Source organism: Guyanagaster necrorhizus, assembly GCF_019112545.1.
Source record: "Guyanagaster necrorhizus MCA 3950 unplaced genomic scaffold BT62scaffold_20, whole genome shotgun sequence".
Taxonomy (NCBI): Eukaryota; Fungi; Basidiomycota; class Agaricomycetes; order Agaricales; family Physalacriaceae; genus Guyanagaster; species Guyanagaster necrorhizus.
This window is the reverse complement of record NW_025064899.1, coordinates 23,185-38,026: the sequence shown is the minus strand read 5'-3', so window position 1 is coordinate 38,026 and position 14,842 is coordinate 23,185. Positions and strand designations below refer to the sequence as shown.

At 45.8% G+C, this 14,842-nt stretch overlaps 7 protein-coding genes across 7 annotated transcripts; 3 read left to right on the top strand and 4 right to left on the bottom strand.

Moving 5' to 3' along the window:
• Nucleotides 1-4,088: 4,088 nt before the first annotated feature.
• On the bottom strand, nt 4,089-5,063 carry BT62DRAFT_921505 (uncharacterized protein; the record flags this gene model as incomplete). The annotated part of the gene is made up of 3 exons (XM_043184308.1): nt 4,089-4,578; nt 4,613-4,879; nt 5,035-5,063. 3 exons carry the CDS (start codon nt 5,061-5,063, stop codon nt 4,089-4,091), a joined length of 786 nt encoding a protein of 261 aa, XP_043037338.1.
• An 838-nt stretch (nt 5,064-5,901) lies between these two features.
• On the bottom strand, nt 5,902-7,095 carry BT62DRAFT_921504 (uncharacterized protein; the record flags this gene model as incomplete). The annotated part of the gene is made up of 6 exons (XM_043184307.1): nt 5,902-6,012; nt 6,130-6,195; nt 6,285-6,305; nt 6,368-6,474; nt 6,605-6,889; nt 7,005-7,095. The coding sequence occupies 6 exons, from the start codon at nt 7,093-7,095 to the stop codon at nt 5,902-5,904; spliced, it is 681 nt and encodes a 226-aa protein (XP_043037337.1).
• Nucleotides 7,096-7,289: 194 nt separating this feature from the next.
• BT62DRAFT_1008493 (uncharacterized protein) lies at nt 7,290-8,246 on the top strand (the record flags this gene model as incomplete). The annotated part of the gene is made up of 4 exons (XM_043177448.1): nt 7,290-7,493; nt 7,556-7,576; nt 7,996-8,074; nt 8,128-8,246. The coding sequence occupies 4 exons, from the start codon at nt 7,290-7,292 to the stop codon at nt 8,244-8,246; spliced, it is 423 nt and encodes a 140-aa protein (XP_043037336.1).
• A 313-nt stretch (nt 8,247-8,559) lies between these two features.
• On the top strand, nt 8,560-9,275 carry BT62DRAFT_1008492 (uncharacterized protein; the record flags this gene model as incomplete). Its single annotated transcript, XM_043177447.1, has 4 exons — nt 8,560-8,613; nt 8,678-8,776; nt 8,883-8,890; nt 9,023-9,275. 4 exons carry the CDS (start codon nt 8,560-8,562, stop codon nt 9,273-9,275), a joined length of 414 nt encoding a protein of 137 aa, XP_043037335.1.
• A 379-nt stretch (nt 9,276-9,654) lies between these two features.
• Nucleotides 9,655-10,303, top strand: BT62DRAFT_901606 (uncharacterized protein; the record flags this gene model as incomplete). Its single annotated transcript, XM_043183465.1, has 2 exons — nt 9,655-9,916; nt 9,972-10,303. The coding sequence occupies 2 exons, from the start codon at nt 9,655-9,657 to the stop codon at nt 10,301-10,303; spliced, it is 594 nt and encodes a 197-aa protein (XP_043037334.1).
• Nucleotides 10,304-12,399: 2,096 nt separating this feature from the next.
• On the bottom strand, nt 12,400-13,425 carry BT62DRAFT_921501 (uncharacterized protein; the record flags this gene model as incomplete). The annotated part of the gene is made up of 2 exons (XM_043184306.1): nt 12,400-12,672; nt 12,826-13,425. The coding sequence occupies 2 exons, from the start codon at nt 13,423-13,425 to the stop codon at nt 12,400-12,402; spliced, it is 873 nt and encodes a 290-aa protein (XP_043037333.1).
• A 535-nt stretch (nt 13,426-13,960) lies between these two features.
• BT62DRAFT_1008490 (uncharacterized protein) lies at nt 13,961-14,776 on the bottom strand (the record flags this gene model as incomplete). Its single annotated transcript, XM_043177446.1, has 1 exon — nt 13,961-14,776. One exon carries the CDS (start codon nt 14,774-14,776, stop codon nt 13,961-13,963), a length of 816 nt encoding a protein of 271 aa, XP_043037332.1.
• Between the last annotated feature and the right edge of the window lie 66 nt (nt 14,777-14,842).

Sequence of the window (14,842 nt, the reverse complement as noted above, 5' to 3'; positions counted from 1 at the left end):
TGCGAAAGACCATGTTCAAATGTTGGTGGACTACGATGGCCCTCCCCCCGTCCTGAGCATGAAGAGAAGTATTATTACTGCTGTACCAAATTGTGAGCGAAGTACGACAGAGCAGAACCGTAAAATACTCACCACCCTCAGCGCTTATTCGATAAACCTTCCGGTCATCGCGTATCGAGCTCGGAGGCAAACTATAACCTCCGCTCCACAGTATTACTACGAAGGTTCTCCATTTCTTTTCCAAGCGAAGCAGGACTAGACATCAGATGAATAAACTGCTCGCAGACCAAGACAGAGATTTCAGAAAATCATCTGTGGCAAACCTCCAAAAGTTATACCAGCTGGTAGACTTCTATTCGGCGGCAATGCTTCGGAGATAGTCCCACCCCACACCAACGTTGGTAACATTCACAGAATCTACAAAAAGGGCAGGCGAAATATGCACCCGAGAACTACATCCGTGGTGCTCAATTAAAAGACTCTGGGAGCGTAGGTGGGGGAAGGCGAATGCGGATTCAGACTGTATCACGTGACCATTTAGGGGCAGAGTAGACATACATCGCACGTTTACGCAGCTAGCCTAGACAATCCATCCATTCCACCTCCCGGACTCTACGAGGGGTTCTAACTCTACTCTACCCTTGGACATGAGCCGTAACCTCAGTTTTACACAGTATTGGGACAAGTTTCCTTTGACGCAAAGCGATGCCCAGAAAACGAATCAGCAACCTTGAAGGTGAGAAAGCCAATTTTCAAAAGGGGCTCAACGGGCGGGAGCACCAAGTCCAGTCGGCGGTCGATGCAGCCTATGACATGACATTCAGTGCTCAGCATAGTACTGGATCATTTCCCAAGTTGTGGAATATCCGTTCAGGCCTAGCATAGTGAAAGTGATTAACAAGGTAGGAGTGCAAATGGCGGGAAAGAAGCTGAGAAGCGCAGGCCGGACTCTCTCAATCATGTCGGCAGTATCCAGATGCGCATGGGCTCTTGACATGTCACCATGGGAAGATCTAATTCCTTTCACAGCACCGCGTCGGATGATACTCGTGGAGATGGATGTCCGTGCCATTGACGAAAGAGACGATGGGCATAGACAGAAACATGCCAGGGAACTCGTCAATTCGATGGTCTAGGGCCACGATACGCTCGCCATGCAAAATTTATGCCCCAGCCCATGAAAACACACTGGCATGTAGACCGCCGTCTGAATGGAGATACCTGTACTTGGGAGCACAACACGAGGGTGAGCAGGTGGTGGTCCCAATGTCATGTTCCCGTCGTCAAAGATTTCATCAGGACAGAGGCGTGGCTGGAGCGGCCGTATTCTATCATGTAGCGCCCGACAGCTCGCCGCCAAGCTACAGATGCCACAAAGTTACACGATATCATATAACGTGAGGTATGATGGTCGGTACGGAGAGGGTAGCCGTAACGGGTCTGGGAGATGCTGAGTCTATTTCGAGCGGAATTAGGTGCAAGACGGAGAGCAGCGCGAAGGCTTGAGCCACGATGATTACGGGAAGTGTTCTATGATGCAACGCAGAGGTTGGGCAAAGGACCCCTGGTAAACTGAAAGGATGATTCAGCTGTGAGTATGTCATTTATCACTGATGAGAGGAAATGCTCACGAGCTTTGATAATGACACTGAGACAGATGCAGTGAACTAACATATACTGAGCGCGTTGGAAGAAATATTAATGCAGAATCCGCACACCTCTCTACTGCGTAAGAATGATAAGTAGATGTAATGTAGTCCAGCGACGACTACGGTGCCTAGGAGTAGTCCGAGTGGTATGGATGTCTGCGATATTCGAAGTGTTCCTCCTATCGTTGGTCAGTGCAAGATTGCTGAAAGGGATCACAGGAGAAAATGACAGCCTGACATATTTCAAGGAAGCCCGTGGCCGTGTCTGATTGAGATTGATCAGTTCGCTGCTGGCTAATAAGAAACAGGGCGGTCCCATCTATCAGTCCCATCCCCGCCACAGTACGATATCTAGCTCGTCGACGTGGAGTTAATGAGAAATAAGTGGTTGTTGTGGATAATGACGAAACGTCACAAAAAGTCATAACGGTAAGAGGAAAGGCATTCTGGTCCGGTGTTCGGTTATTTTGACGGTGGCTTTGCGGTCCGATTCGTTATGACGCCGATAACTCCAATGGTACCGACTCTTCTCCTGCTTTTACTGACACGGTTCTGCTCATTTCGGCCGTTCTCCTCAGAGAATGACGATAGCCGAATCTCCAACTGCACGCGTATTACTTGATCTAGTCAAGCGCGTTCGTTGAACGTCTTTCGAGTTAACTTGAATGCCCGTCTCCACTCTCTTCACGCAATATTGAGGCTATTCGTTTGTAAAAGTATCCAGAAAATCTTCTCAAGCTGCTAGAGGGAATCGAACCGTATCTCCTACCCATCCTCAGGGAGGTCTTCCACTCATCCACGGCACTTGCGTCCAATCCTGATTATGCCATAAAAATGTCCTTCAGCATTCAGCGAGTGCCCATTAGACTCCGGCATCCGTCGTAGGTTATGTTGCGCTGGCACTCAAAGTACGCTTACTGTGCTGCTATGCTATTGAGTGTAAAACTGGGAATTTCTAGAAGGGATTCAGCTCAAGCTGAATCTGATTAGTCCACGAAAAGAGCGTTGAGGTACCGGATAACAACTCACCATGTAGGATCTGCAGATCCTAAACATGTGAGATTCTTATTTCAGTTGAGATGTAGTACTTGTTGTGGAGGAACATGAGAGGAGTTTCTCCTCACGAAACGGCCTTGGGTGTTCAGCTCCGCCGCCCTCATTCTCACGTTCAGTGGGCTAACTGTGACTCTCCCGCTTATGACCACCCTAAATCCAACAGCTTCTTTGAAAATCTTGGGTATATTTGTTACTGAGTAACTCCCATCTCAGCACTTATGTAAAAATGAAAATCTCTTTTGTCTACATCATGTTGCTACACGGAATCGAACTGCATTTCTTCCCCATGTTGGGCCGATCTTTCCACTGATCGACGGTATAGCAAACATATTCAGAATTCTGGGCCTGTTATGACTATCTGCAGAAGGCTGACTTATATTAGCGATGCGAGATGCATCATTTTTCAATCAATAGGGTATTGGCGAGCTCAGATTCATGCTTTCTCACTTCCGGGATCTCACAGTGTCACACGACCCACTGTTATGCAATCACGACATGCATGATGCAATGAGATCAAAACTCGGCAGCCCTAAAACATTCTCTCTTCCCTCCTCGATCACGAACTCAAAGCAAAGATCGTTTCGAAAATCCTCTTTTCTCTATGAATCTAGTTGTTCATGACCTACATTGCTTGTGGACTATGGGACCCTTCCAAGTAGCCAAGACACCTCGACTCCTTGGAGTTTGGGGACCTCGCCGTTTATATATTTCTCCCGAAGGATATCTCATAGGCTTGTGTCATTATTTATCCCTACATCAGTCCCATGATGCAATGGCAGCACGCCCAGCGGCCATCGCTGTGCTTCAGTTCGATCCCCCATGTTCAAATCGACCCTTTGAATGCCTCTCTTTTTTTTCTTACTACCTCTTTCCTCCTTTGGTTCGTTGCCATCGCGCAACTGTTCGGTATCTATCCTGGACTCCTGATTATGACCCACAATCATTTTTGGTATTCTTCAGCGAGACTGGAAAAATTTTGACCCTCTTTCAAAAAATATTCCTCTGCAACATGTAAATTCAAGTAAGTATATGCTTGAGCTAGAACATATAGTCATTGGAAATCCACAAACTAAGCCCTCTTCCGAACCGGTTTCGAACGTCATCGTCCTGTCGTATCATTCAGAGGCGGGTTCGATTCCCTATGTTCGACTCATGAAAGAATTTTGAATGATAGGTTGACCACTGCTGTTACCTTTGATTTCCTTTTTTTCCTCGGTCAACAATTCATTGTACCCAAAGAATGCTCATCATATGAAATATTCCTACTATTAGTTGTCGCTTCGGATTTACAGTAAGATTTTCCTACCTGATGGAGAAAGTGGTAACAAGCCCCACCAATCATAGTTTCTGCTCCCACAGTGTCTTGTATCTGCCACGCCATAGCTATTGCAGCTCCACTATAATTGAGGTAATAATTGGCTGTGTAAACCTCATCAGATAATGTCCATGAAGGACTGCTGAGCTGAGCAGTGGGCTGTGTGGAGTGCGAAGAATCGGCATCATTCCCAGTGCCAAGACTCTCGTCTTTGCTGATGTCAGAACAGGTCCGGGGTACTCAATAGTATAATTACACCCACTCTGACACCCATCAGGTACTTTCCACGTGACCAGTTCGTCGAACTGGAATGAGCATCCGAGAATTCGCTCCCACGCTGAAGATAGGTTCCCAGTGCAATCTTGGATTCCGCCAAACTCAGATGTCCAACCCGTATCCTGTTGGGATCTGTCGAAGAAGATTGTAGGTACATTTATGATGTCATTTATTGGGGATGCTGAACCGATCTCGAGAGAGTTGGGAGCTAGGATGGATATGAGGGTGAATACCTGTACCACAATGGCCATGATGATGACAGGCATCATTTTCCATGGTCCTCTGGACGAAGCAAGATTGATAATCAAAAATGGACTTTATAATCCGAATAGATGGTTCATTTGAACCACCGTGAAAGGCCGGAGACAGATGAACCGCCAGATCTGTGGGGATGGTAAAATCTATTATTCTGAACTCGAGTATTGAATTCTTACGAGCTGCGTGGGTGACGGAGAGACCGAGGTGGCACAGAACCATTGGATACATGTACTCAGTGCATTTGATGAGTTCTTGATCCAGAACTGATGTTGCACCTTGCAACTGCATAGGGAGGATAGAAACAGGTGATGCAGCGTAGCGGTGGCTGCAGCAACGATTAGGAGTCCGATAATCATCCATAGTGTATTTCAGAATCGTGCGACCCCAGCAGACGAAGGTAGCATGGAAGAAGAACGTGGAGGAGAAAGATTGGAGTTGATTAGACTGGACAATTCTTGTGAACTTGAAGACGGAAGAAACTTTACTTTCTCCAGTTCCTCTTCTTCCATCGTGATAGTAAAATGGTCTGGTGTTGTTAGCAGTGAGGGTAGAAATGAGTGCTTCTTATGAAGGCTTGACTTGTATGTACTGGTTGGCCGTGATAAGGACGAAAAGGGTGAAGGAACCTAGTTGTATGAATATATTCAGCTGTTGACTGAAAAATCGGAACCTATGAAGAGGATAACTTTATAACGCATCAGAATTGGTGAGCAAAGTTATTTCTCAAGGTTATCAAAGACTATGGCTTGTCGTCCAATAATGGGTGCATTCTACAGAACAGTGCTGGAGGATTATGGCTGTAGGGCTTTCATGAAGTGTGAATGTATTCAAAGATGCCAGCAGTTACATGAGACTGGCTTCATTGAATCGATAATGCGACCTAGGGCAGAGCACTATCCTCCTTATTTTAGTCCAGAGACAACCAGTGTTACTCACAGCTTTGAGGTCATTGAAACCAAGGCTGTATCAATACAACTTTTTGGTGAAACCATCAAATCATCCAAGTGATTATATGTGTACCAAAATGTGGCATAAATGGGAATAACGATCTACAGTGAGCTCAGTCTTTCCATAGAAAGGATGAAAATGAATGGCCAGGAAAAAAGACGCAGTAGGTACCCTGTACCGGGACCTCCAGAGATGGTACTATCTCCATAAAAATAATTATTCAAGCCAACAGATCCCATGGTGATGAGGAATATGCACGCTAAGAACTATACATGTGGGGACAGTCATCATATGTTCCAATGAAGAAGAGATGGCATGTTCATTTCTACAGTGCCAGAATGACAGACAAATACACGAGTGAAATCGAAATTGATTTTATTATGCCGGGAACTATGGGTCCTAGGGTACAGTTTGTTCTCTAAGGAGATACGAGTCAGCTGGCTGGATAGAGGCTGATACAGGAAAGAAAGAAGAGTCGCCCGACTTGGAATGGCTGTGTTTTGATGTATACTACAAGCTGCAAAGCATGTCCGTTGTCTCTTCTATGATAAACTTTGCTCTCTATTCAGCCTATGGCAATATTTCTCACACTCATCTTTAATTTGATCCGTGAAATAAGCGACGAACCCCTTCATCACTGCAGAAATAATCTCTCTGGCCCCAAACCTTCACTTCTGAACCAGCTTCCTTCAACTGATATACGTGCAGCAAATGAGTTGGCCAGTCAGACATCGTGGGTGAGACTTGCAAGTTTGAAAGCCTCAAAGTTAGCGACTGCAAACCGGAATTGCACCGGGATAAAGCTATAGAACGGACAGTGTCATCCTGGAACAATGTCATCGGAAGACAAATGTACAAAGCCAACCGTTGAAGATGTGGAGTGAACGACGGTTCGGTCAATCTTTGCAGTGTCAATAAATCGGTCTTCATTTAGGATGACGACGAGATCCGTGAGAGATGTAGATATTTCCGCTATAATGCCGTTAAAGCATACAGCATAGATGGCGAGGTTCCTAAGACGGCAGTTTGAGCGCTTGGCACGACTGTTCTTTCACCTCAGTAGAAAGCGATGGGTCAGGAAGATGTTCCAGAAAGGATGAACCTATGAGATCAGATACATTGACACAGATAGGCGGTATTGCGAGTTGCTGATCAGAGAAGTAGTCTTCCAAAGGCATCTGCATGAAAGAAGTTGCATTCTGCATGGGATCGAAGTCGGAGAGGTAGTCATTTCGAAAGCTCTGAGAAAACGAAGGAACTGAAGATTCAGTTAGATTCTCTATCTCATATGAATCCTCAAGCCACGAAAATGAGATGCCCTTCATCTCCAGAGGCTCCAAGCCATCATCCAGGTAGTCATCCATCTGCAGAGCGGTGGTGGTGGTTACTGCAGGAGATGACTGGAGGGAAGTTTACGCCCTTTTCGAACGAAAAATCCACCAGAAATAGGGGATCCCTGATCATGTTTTATTTTTGGCCATGATTTGCATGAAATTTCCTACCGGAATCCCCGAAAATGGCCAATGCGGACATGACATGCTTTCCGATTCCTTCTGTCTCTTGCACTGGATGCTTGAAAAATTTTTCAAGCATCGCGATGATACCTTGTACCAAAAATAAATCCACTTCATCAGAGAAAAACAGATTACTTTTTTTTCCAGCATCACTAGAGTCTTAAAAATATAATAGAAACTTGCATGGGTTAGTGTGACCGCACTGTCACCTACCCCTGGGTACCCCCCGGCCGATCAGAGGCTTCAAACTCCGACGTGCATTGTCCCACGCTAATGCTTGGCGTGATTACCGATCTCGCTCGTGCCAAGCGCTCAAACTGCCGTCTTAGGAACCTCGCCATCTATGCTGTATGCTTTAACGGCATTATAGCGGAAATATCTACATCTCTCACGGATCTCGTCGTCATCCTAAATGAAGACCGATTTATTGACACTGCAAAGATTGACCGAACCATCGTTCACTCCACATCTTCAACGGTTGGCTTTGTACATTTGTCTTCCGATGACATTGTTCCAGGATGACACTGTCCGTTCTATAGCTTTATCCCGGTGCAATTCCGGTTTGCAGTCGCTAACTTTGAGGCTTTCAAACTTGCAAGTCTCACCCACGATGTCTGACTGACCATAAACGAAGACCAGCCCGGAGTGTCCGATACATCGATATCGAGCTAATATATGTCTCAACTTGCGATCTATAACCGCTAGTATCTATCTAGACTTGTGGAATTGTAACACCATTGGTGTCTACTCTAGAGGAGTTGTGGGCAATGGTGGTGATAGTGATGCGAATAACTGTGTCAGTTAGCAATTCTTTTTACCTTTTCATCCATCCTGACTTTGGATCGTTATAATACAACTTTCCTCTGGAGTATCCAGCCCATGAACGACGAGGGATATGCTCAGTTCAAGATGTATTTCTGGGAACGTCTCTTCCCTATCTACTACTCTCCTTCACGGACTGACGGCTCCTCAAGGACAGCGCTATGGGTGGACTAATGACATCCATATCATATTCCATGCTAATGGCACGCTTTGCATAGGAGGAACCCAACACATCGGTAAGTCTTACTATATCGCTTCCTCTTTCATCCGATCATTAAACAACACACAGGCCAAGCATTCTTTGACCAAGACCTCATCACCACCGTCGAGGAGACCTCTCCTTACAACACCAAGACCATTGAAGTCAAAGAAAACGCCGATGACTATACATTCGGTGATGACCTCTAAGGTGGTCTCCTTCTGGGAGTGTCTATCATCATCTTCTATGTTCTCTGTTATTCATGCTTCTGGCGCAGCTGGGCTACAGTCTGTGCAGACTTTACAGCTAGCTTCGAGTCTTCTCCTGACGGTTATCTTACTGAAGCTAGAGGTATTGCGGTAATAGTTCTGACACTGGTGTTTCCTTATGAAGGAGGAAATAGCATCATTACTGACGTGATCAACAGTGGGAATGCGATGACACTGACGCCGAGAGAAGGACTACTTCAGTCCAGTTGCCCCTAGGATGACGGTAATATCAGTGTGTCGCTCTATTTCTAATATGAATAACACCGCCGTCGTGTGGTGTTTACTGAGCACTGGATCCTGCCACGAGGTTAGTATGTTCAACCTGACCACTTTCTGTTACTAAAATGACTCTGATACTTCAAGTACATTAGTGGGCTGGGCGGCCCCACCTTGATTACCACCAGGGCAGACTTCCGGACTATTCCACGGGTAATAACGATGCAAGTTCATTAATGGACACCATACCTCGGGTAGGTTGTGCACATTTTGTTGATGTTGCTTTGATTCAAAAGGTGACATGAATGCGAATGTTATATCGATAGCGTTTTGTTCATCTACTCTCTCATTCGTGTATAGGTTCACGGGTAAGTTTGTTCTTTTCCTCAGCCGTGTAAAGTTCAATATGGTTCCGTTTCTCTAAGGGTCACCTGTATTGTGTATTACCTCCTCTCCAGTTAATGTAGTGCTTGTTCTTAGCACACAGAATATAAATACAGATATGCGAGAGATCATGGTGCGACATCGACCCCTACAAAGCCCGCAGCTCGTGCGATACGACTGGTGGATGTGGGGCGCAAGTATCGATCGCCGCGCTTACTGATAACATATCGACGCCTGATCAACTTCCAGATGAAGGAAATTCGCCCGGTTCTTCACGCCAACATACCGGTTATTCCATACGTTCTTGATATTCGCGGTCACGAGGCTTCGATTGGTGGATTCTTTTCTGTATTTGAAGTGGTTCTTTGATGTGGATCACGGTATATACATTATCGCGACCGATGGTAAGCCTGTAAATCAATCATCTACCCACTCGTTCTAACTGGACCAGAGATATTGCGTTATCACGAGCCGATGCTCTTTCTTCTCGTTCAGTCTCGACATACCCCGCATTACCACAATGTCACTTGCAAGATCCCAGGATCACGTTTTCTCGCCAGCCTGAAATTCTTTGATCCACAAACTTGAAATACGTACGGTGAGCCTAGGCCGGTTGCTCCGCAAATTCAGTCCTGGTCTATCTTTGCCTCTCTACTGCCATGAGTTCGACACAATGTCAGTTCGCTTCTCACGATGCTCGCTACCGCGGCAGTTGCATTGTTGCACCTGTTTCTTCCTATTTCATACTATGGCCCTCCTCACCCTCTCAGCCATTTTTCTCCTGGACCTCCTCACCACAGGTCAGCTCGTAAACCATACTATCGACGATACGCTGGGGGATGATCACACTGGATTCCAAGTAGACTACAGTCCCCTCATATGGAAGAACTCTTCTCAGTGCAGTGATTCCGCAATCGTGCCTGACCGCTCGATGGCGATGAACGATACATGGACAGGCGCAACGTACTATCCCGCACTGAGGAACATGACGGCCAAGCTGGTCTTTCATGGTACACTTTCGACTCCCTAGCCGGGAACACTCACATACTGACTTGTCATTATCAGGGTCAGCGATATACGTCTACCTGATTGTTTCGAACTATCCGGAGAGTAGTGATACGATATGTGATTTTCGGATGGATGGAGACATGGTGGGGAGTTATAGACATGATGCAGATGGGACGTATGAGTTTCAGTACGGTGTCCTTGCATATAGCAACGCGTCTTTGAGCAGCGATGATCATACGTTGCTCATAGAAACGACGGGGACACAGTCATCCTATGTTATCTTTGATTATGCCATTTACATGTACGTTGTTGGTTCTTCTATCTTCCTTGTTATTGACATACTTACCTTTGCAGAAACACCCGAGCATCCATCCCGTCTCCGAATCTGACTATGGAAGAAACCGTGATAACTTCGAGTAGCACGGTTTCACAATCATCAATATCGTCGACCTCAAGGCTATTAAAGACCTTTGGAGGCGCCATTGCCATCGGGGTCTTGGTAGTGATCGTTGTGGCCGCATCGCTGGTCTTCTACATCCGTCGAAGGCGGAACGCATCGGCGACTCCGACTGTGGAAGGACCTATGCATACTAACCTTCACGACGCAGAATCCTCTACCGAGACGTTGACAGCTGAGATCCCTACTCCTGGGCAGCAACACAGGGAACCAGATTCTTCGTGGATATATCAGGGCTGGCTATAGGGAAAAGACGAGTTCCTATCATGGTTGTTTTCTGATGAAATGTCGACAATGTACTACAATGTATTTGTAACTATGTGTGAGAAAAGTTACCTGTTACCACCAACCTACCAAAAGAAATAGATCCCTATAATTGAGGCCGATAACGAATTTGGTCACCCAGGCTTACATGTATGGATTGACAGGCGGGGAGTGAGAGAATTCATCTCTGTAAAATTTTAATAAGAAACTACACTCCCCACGTCTCGCCTTCTGGGTTATTTATCCCACTGCTCTAACTTGGAGGAGATGATCAGTTCATTGCATCGAGAATATCACAAACTAATTGGATGTGCGTAAATGATACCAAACCCTTTTCCGATCACTCTGTCACTGGATAACTTTCGAGACCATGCCAAATGCTCCCACCCTACAAAGACAAAAGGTTTGTGTACAATACCATGTCCGTATTTTCAATCTATGTTTTTATGAAGTACAAATATCATATCAAGCGTGATTTCCGGTGACCAGAATACCCTTTCGAATCCGATCTTCCAGGACTTTCTCCGAATACTGCCTCAACCACTTGCAGCTCCAGCCCCCCCTTGTAAGGCATAGCAAGGAAGTTAATTTGGCTACGTAACTCCTCAGCTAATGGAGGTAGATAAGTTGAAAGTTGTTTAGATCGGATGAAGCTAACTGACCGCCAACAACCCGGAGTCTCACGAAATCTTGTCCATAAAGAGAGATGCGGTGGAAGTAGAACTCCATCAGGTACGAACAAACTGGACTTTGGGGATTCATAGATGAAAGTACACAAGCACGCCGATAACAACGAGAATGGGATGAACCAAGAAAGTATGTATGGTGCCTATGATCGACTTTCATCCTTGCGCTCATAGCCACCCGATGCTGTTGCCATTGAGTTGCTGCCATCTCTGTTTAGCGACTTTACTATGAATAGAACACCTAAGGAACTGGGCTTGATAAGAGCGGTGACATATTTGGGCACAAGGCAATACTAAACTGGCTGAGCTTATGCATTCTCTTGCGCTCCACACGCTTTTGTCCCAGCCAATGCTTTTGGATTTTCCTTTGCTTCACCCATGGCCAGGATACGCGGTGCACCTTATAGGTAGGCGGTACATGAATTGCTCAGAAGAACCTCAGAAGCAACCCTAAGTTAGGGTTTAAAGCAACGGCAGTACACAGAACAGCAGTGGTGGGACCGCAAAATATGACAGATATCTCACTCTGAGGATGGACCATGCACAGGCTGGTACCGTGAATGCATAGCGGTCCCTCTTGTGCATGGTTGGTGTGCTGTGGTAGGGGGCATGTCTGTTTTGTGGTAAATGAAGTCTGTGCCCATTTGCATGTGACATGGGTGTAGGGAGCACATTTGTTTTGCGGTACATTACCGAATCTCGAAATGTGCCCATTCTTGTCATCTAAAATCTATGTAGGTAGCATGTACAGTCCATGGTACATTACCAATTCTCAAAATATGGCCATTATTGTCATTTAGCAACTGTGTAGGTAGTGTGTACAGTCCGCAGTATATTACCAATTCTTGAAATATGCACATTCTGCTGTTTTAGAATCTGCATATGGAGCATGTGCAGTCCTTGGTACATGACCGATTTTCTTTGCAGGCTGCTTTTCATCTGTCGGAGTGAGAATAGCACCATAACAATTTGTTCAATTTGCTATCACATCTTTTGTCAATATACTTTGAAATGGTCAGAATATGTGTTTCATTGACATTGTATTCCAACATCTTTTTTTGCTCCCCTTCTCCCTTTGTCAATTTCGACGCTGAGTGGGTGACACAATGGGCTCTCCCAGTAGCATCCCTCTGTTCCCTTCCATAGTGATTGGTTCCCTTTCATCTGTTATTTGCCTCCTGATGTCTGGCTCTGCTTCATCCTCTGATGATTCCTCTTCTTCTCTGCGCTCTTGGAGAATGTGATCTTCTCTTTCCTGCATGTCCATCTCTTTTTGCTTCTCTCTTTCTTCCCTCTCAATTATCGCCATGATTTCCTCTTTATCCTCCCTATCCCCCCATTCCTCAACATTCTGCAATGCTGGCATGTGGCCACTCATAATATCAAATCTCCAGTTCTCTATCCATGGATTCCGGATGAGGCAGACAGCTGAACATGGTAGAGCCTCTTTTCAAACTCATTCCGGTTTAATCAGTTCCCCTCCCAACTTCTCATAAACACACACCTGTGTGCTATCAGACCAAACACACCACAGGAATTCATCAAATGCCCTTTTCAGTGCTCTTTGCATATCTTCCACTTGTGGTGAAGAAGACATATCATGCACAAATCCTTCCCACATCTTGATTGATTTCATCTTTCCCCAGTTACTCCGTGCAGACTGTCGTTTCCTCGTGTTGAGTTCATTTGGAGTCCGGAAGATGTTGTCAAACAGTGAATCCCACTGGCTCTCTGTTCCTTCATGCATTCGTGCATGTGTCAACACTCCTCCAAGATCATTTTCTTTCATGATATGGATGTCGACCATCTGCCGTTCATTCTGTGTCAGAGGAGAATGCTCCCATCCACATTTCACCCATCCAACCTTCTGCAGCATGTCAGACACATATTGCTGTAGTACTTGATTCAGAAATGTCCCAGCATGCTCTGGATATTGTTCATCATATATCCAGTCCTCTGGTGGCAGATTGGGCCCATAGTCATATGATTTTTCTGGCATTTCTATCTGTTGAGCTAGCCTTTCTGTCTTCAGCATTGGTTCCTCAGGTTGACCCTTGGCTTTCCTTGTGCATCCTATGACCTGGCCTGTTGGCTTCCATTCCATGAATTGTCACTGCTTCATGTGACTATCTTCAGAACAGAACTCATTCAGTGTCTTTCTAATGCCCAACAAATTCCAACCTGCCTCACTGGGCACTTGGATGACACTCTCGCATCGTGGTATTCTTGTACCACCTCCATTCCATGTTGGCCATGCAATCACACTGCTTGGAATCCACCAGAGTCCTCTCTCTGCATATGGTCCTGGCTCATCTGTCCCATCTCTCTTTCATGTGCATGGAAGGATCATGTGATGATCTTCCTGCCAGTACATTTGCAGCCAGATGGCATGCATCAACATCTTGTGTCCTGATTGCTCTTCTGGCTGTGCATGAAGTGAATTCACCATAAATGCAATGAGATATGTCAGGATGACCAGATAGTAATGGTGTCACATGTCTGTATTGTGCTCTTCATTCTGCCACTGGGTCAATGTTGCAAATCCAAGAGCTCTGGCAGATTTAAATTGCCTGTGGATACTATTAGCCCTGATCCTCATCATTATATAGCTTCTAGAAATGGGCTCACCACCAGTCTTGTCATGGAACACAATACATCAGATCCAAGAAGCTTGCAACTGGAACATCTGCGAACACATCTTCCGCATTAGCCAGTGGGACTCGTGCCTCAATCCGTGCATGTACATCGTTATGCCATGCTGCATCTGCGAAGACACCGTACAATTTCCCAAGAAACTCATTGTATGTGTACTTTGACTTCTTCATCAGATTAACTGCTGTAACAAACTTGGCATTATTGCTTGCCCGCATGTCATAGGTAAGGCATTTATCGGTTGTGTACATCTGGACAAAGGTTGCGTTGAATTGTCTGAGCGGTGTGGTATGTGTTGTGATGTGACATCCTGTGACGGAGGTGAGATGTGCACATGTATCCCGTTTGTAATTGTAGTAACTGAAACGCGTCCACTTGTTGGCTTCGGTCTGATGCATTTGCAGTAGTCTCTGTAGCGCGACTGCATGGCCGTCAGAGTGCCACATAACTGCTCCCTCCTTCACAGACAGCTCGAGTGCAACGTCAACAAAGACATCATCACCAGGAGTACTGAACATGTCGGCATTGAATACATGGTCCTGGCGCAGGAAGTATTCTCGCTCAGTTGCATTGCTTGGGTCATGCACTGTCAATGCCTTGATCCCTTGCCACTGAAGCAGAAAATGGTGCCCGATCCCCCATCCATCTGAATGGCGCTCCAGTCGTTCACTGAAATCTCCTAGCAATCGCTCCACATATTCACTAGGGATCAACTCTGTTAGCTTTCTCGTCTGATGACTCTGCTCACTTCCTGCCTGAAACAATTTTGAACTGTACGTAGCAGGAAGACGAGCTGCTGTCATATCCTGATAACGTACTGCTGATTGGATGAATATTTCATAGAGCACAGCATACTCCTGGATGGAAAC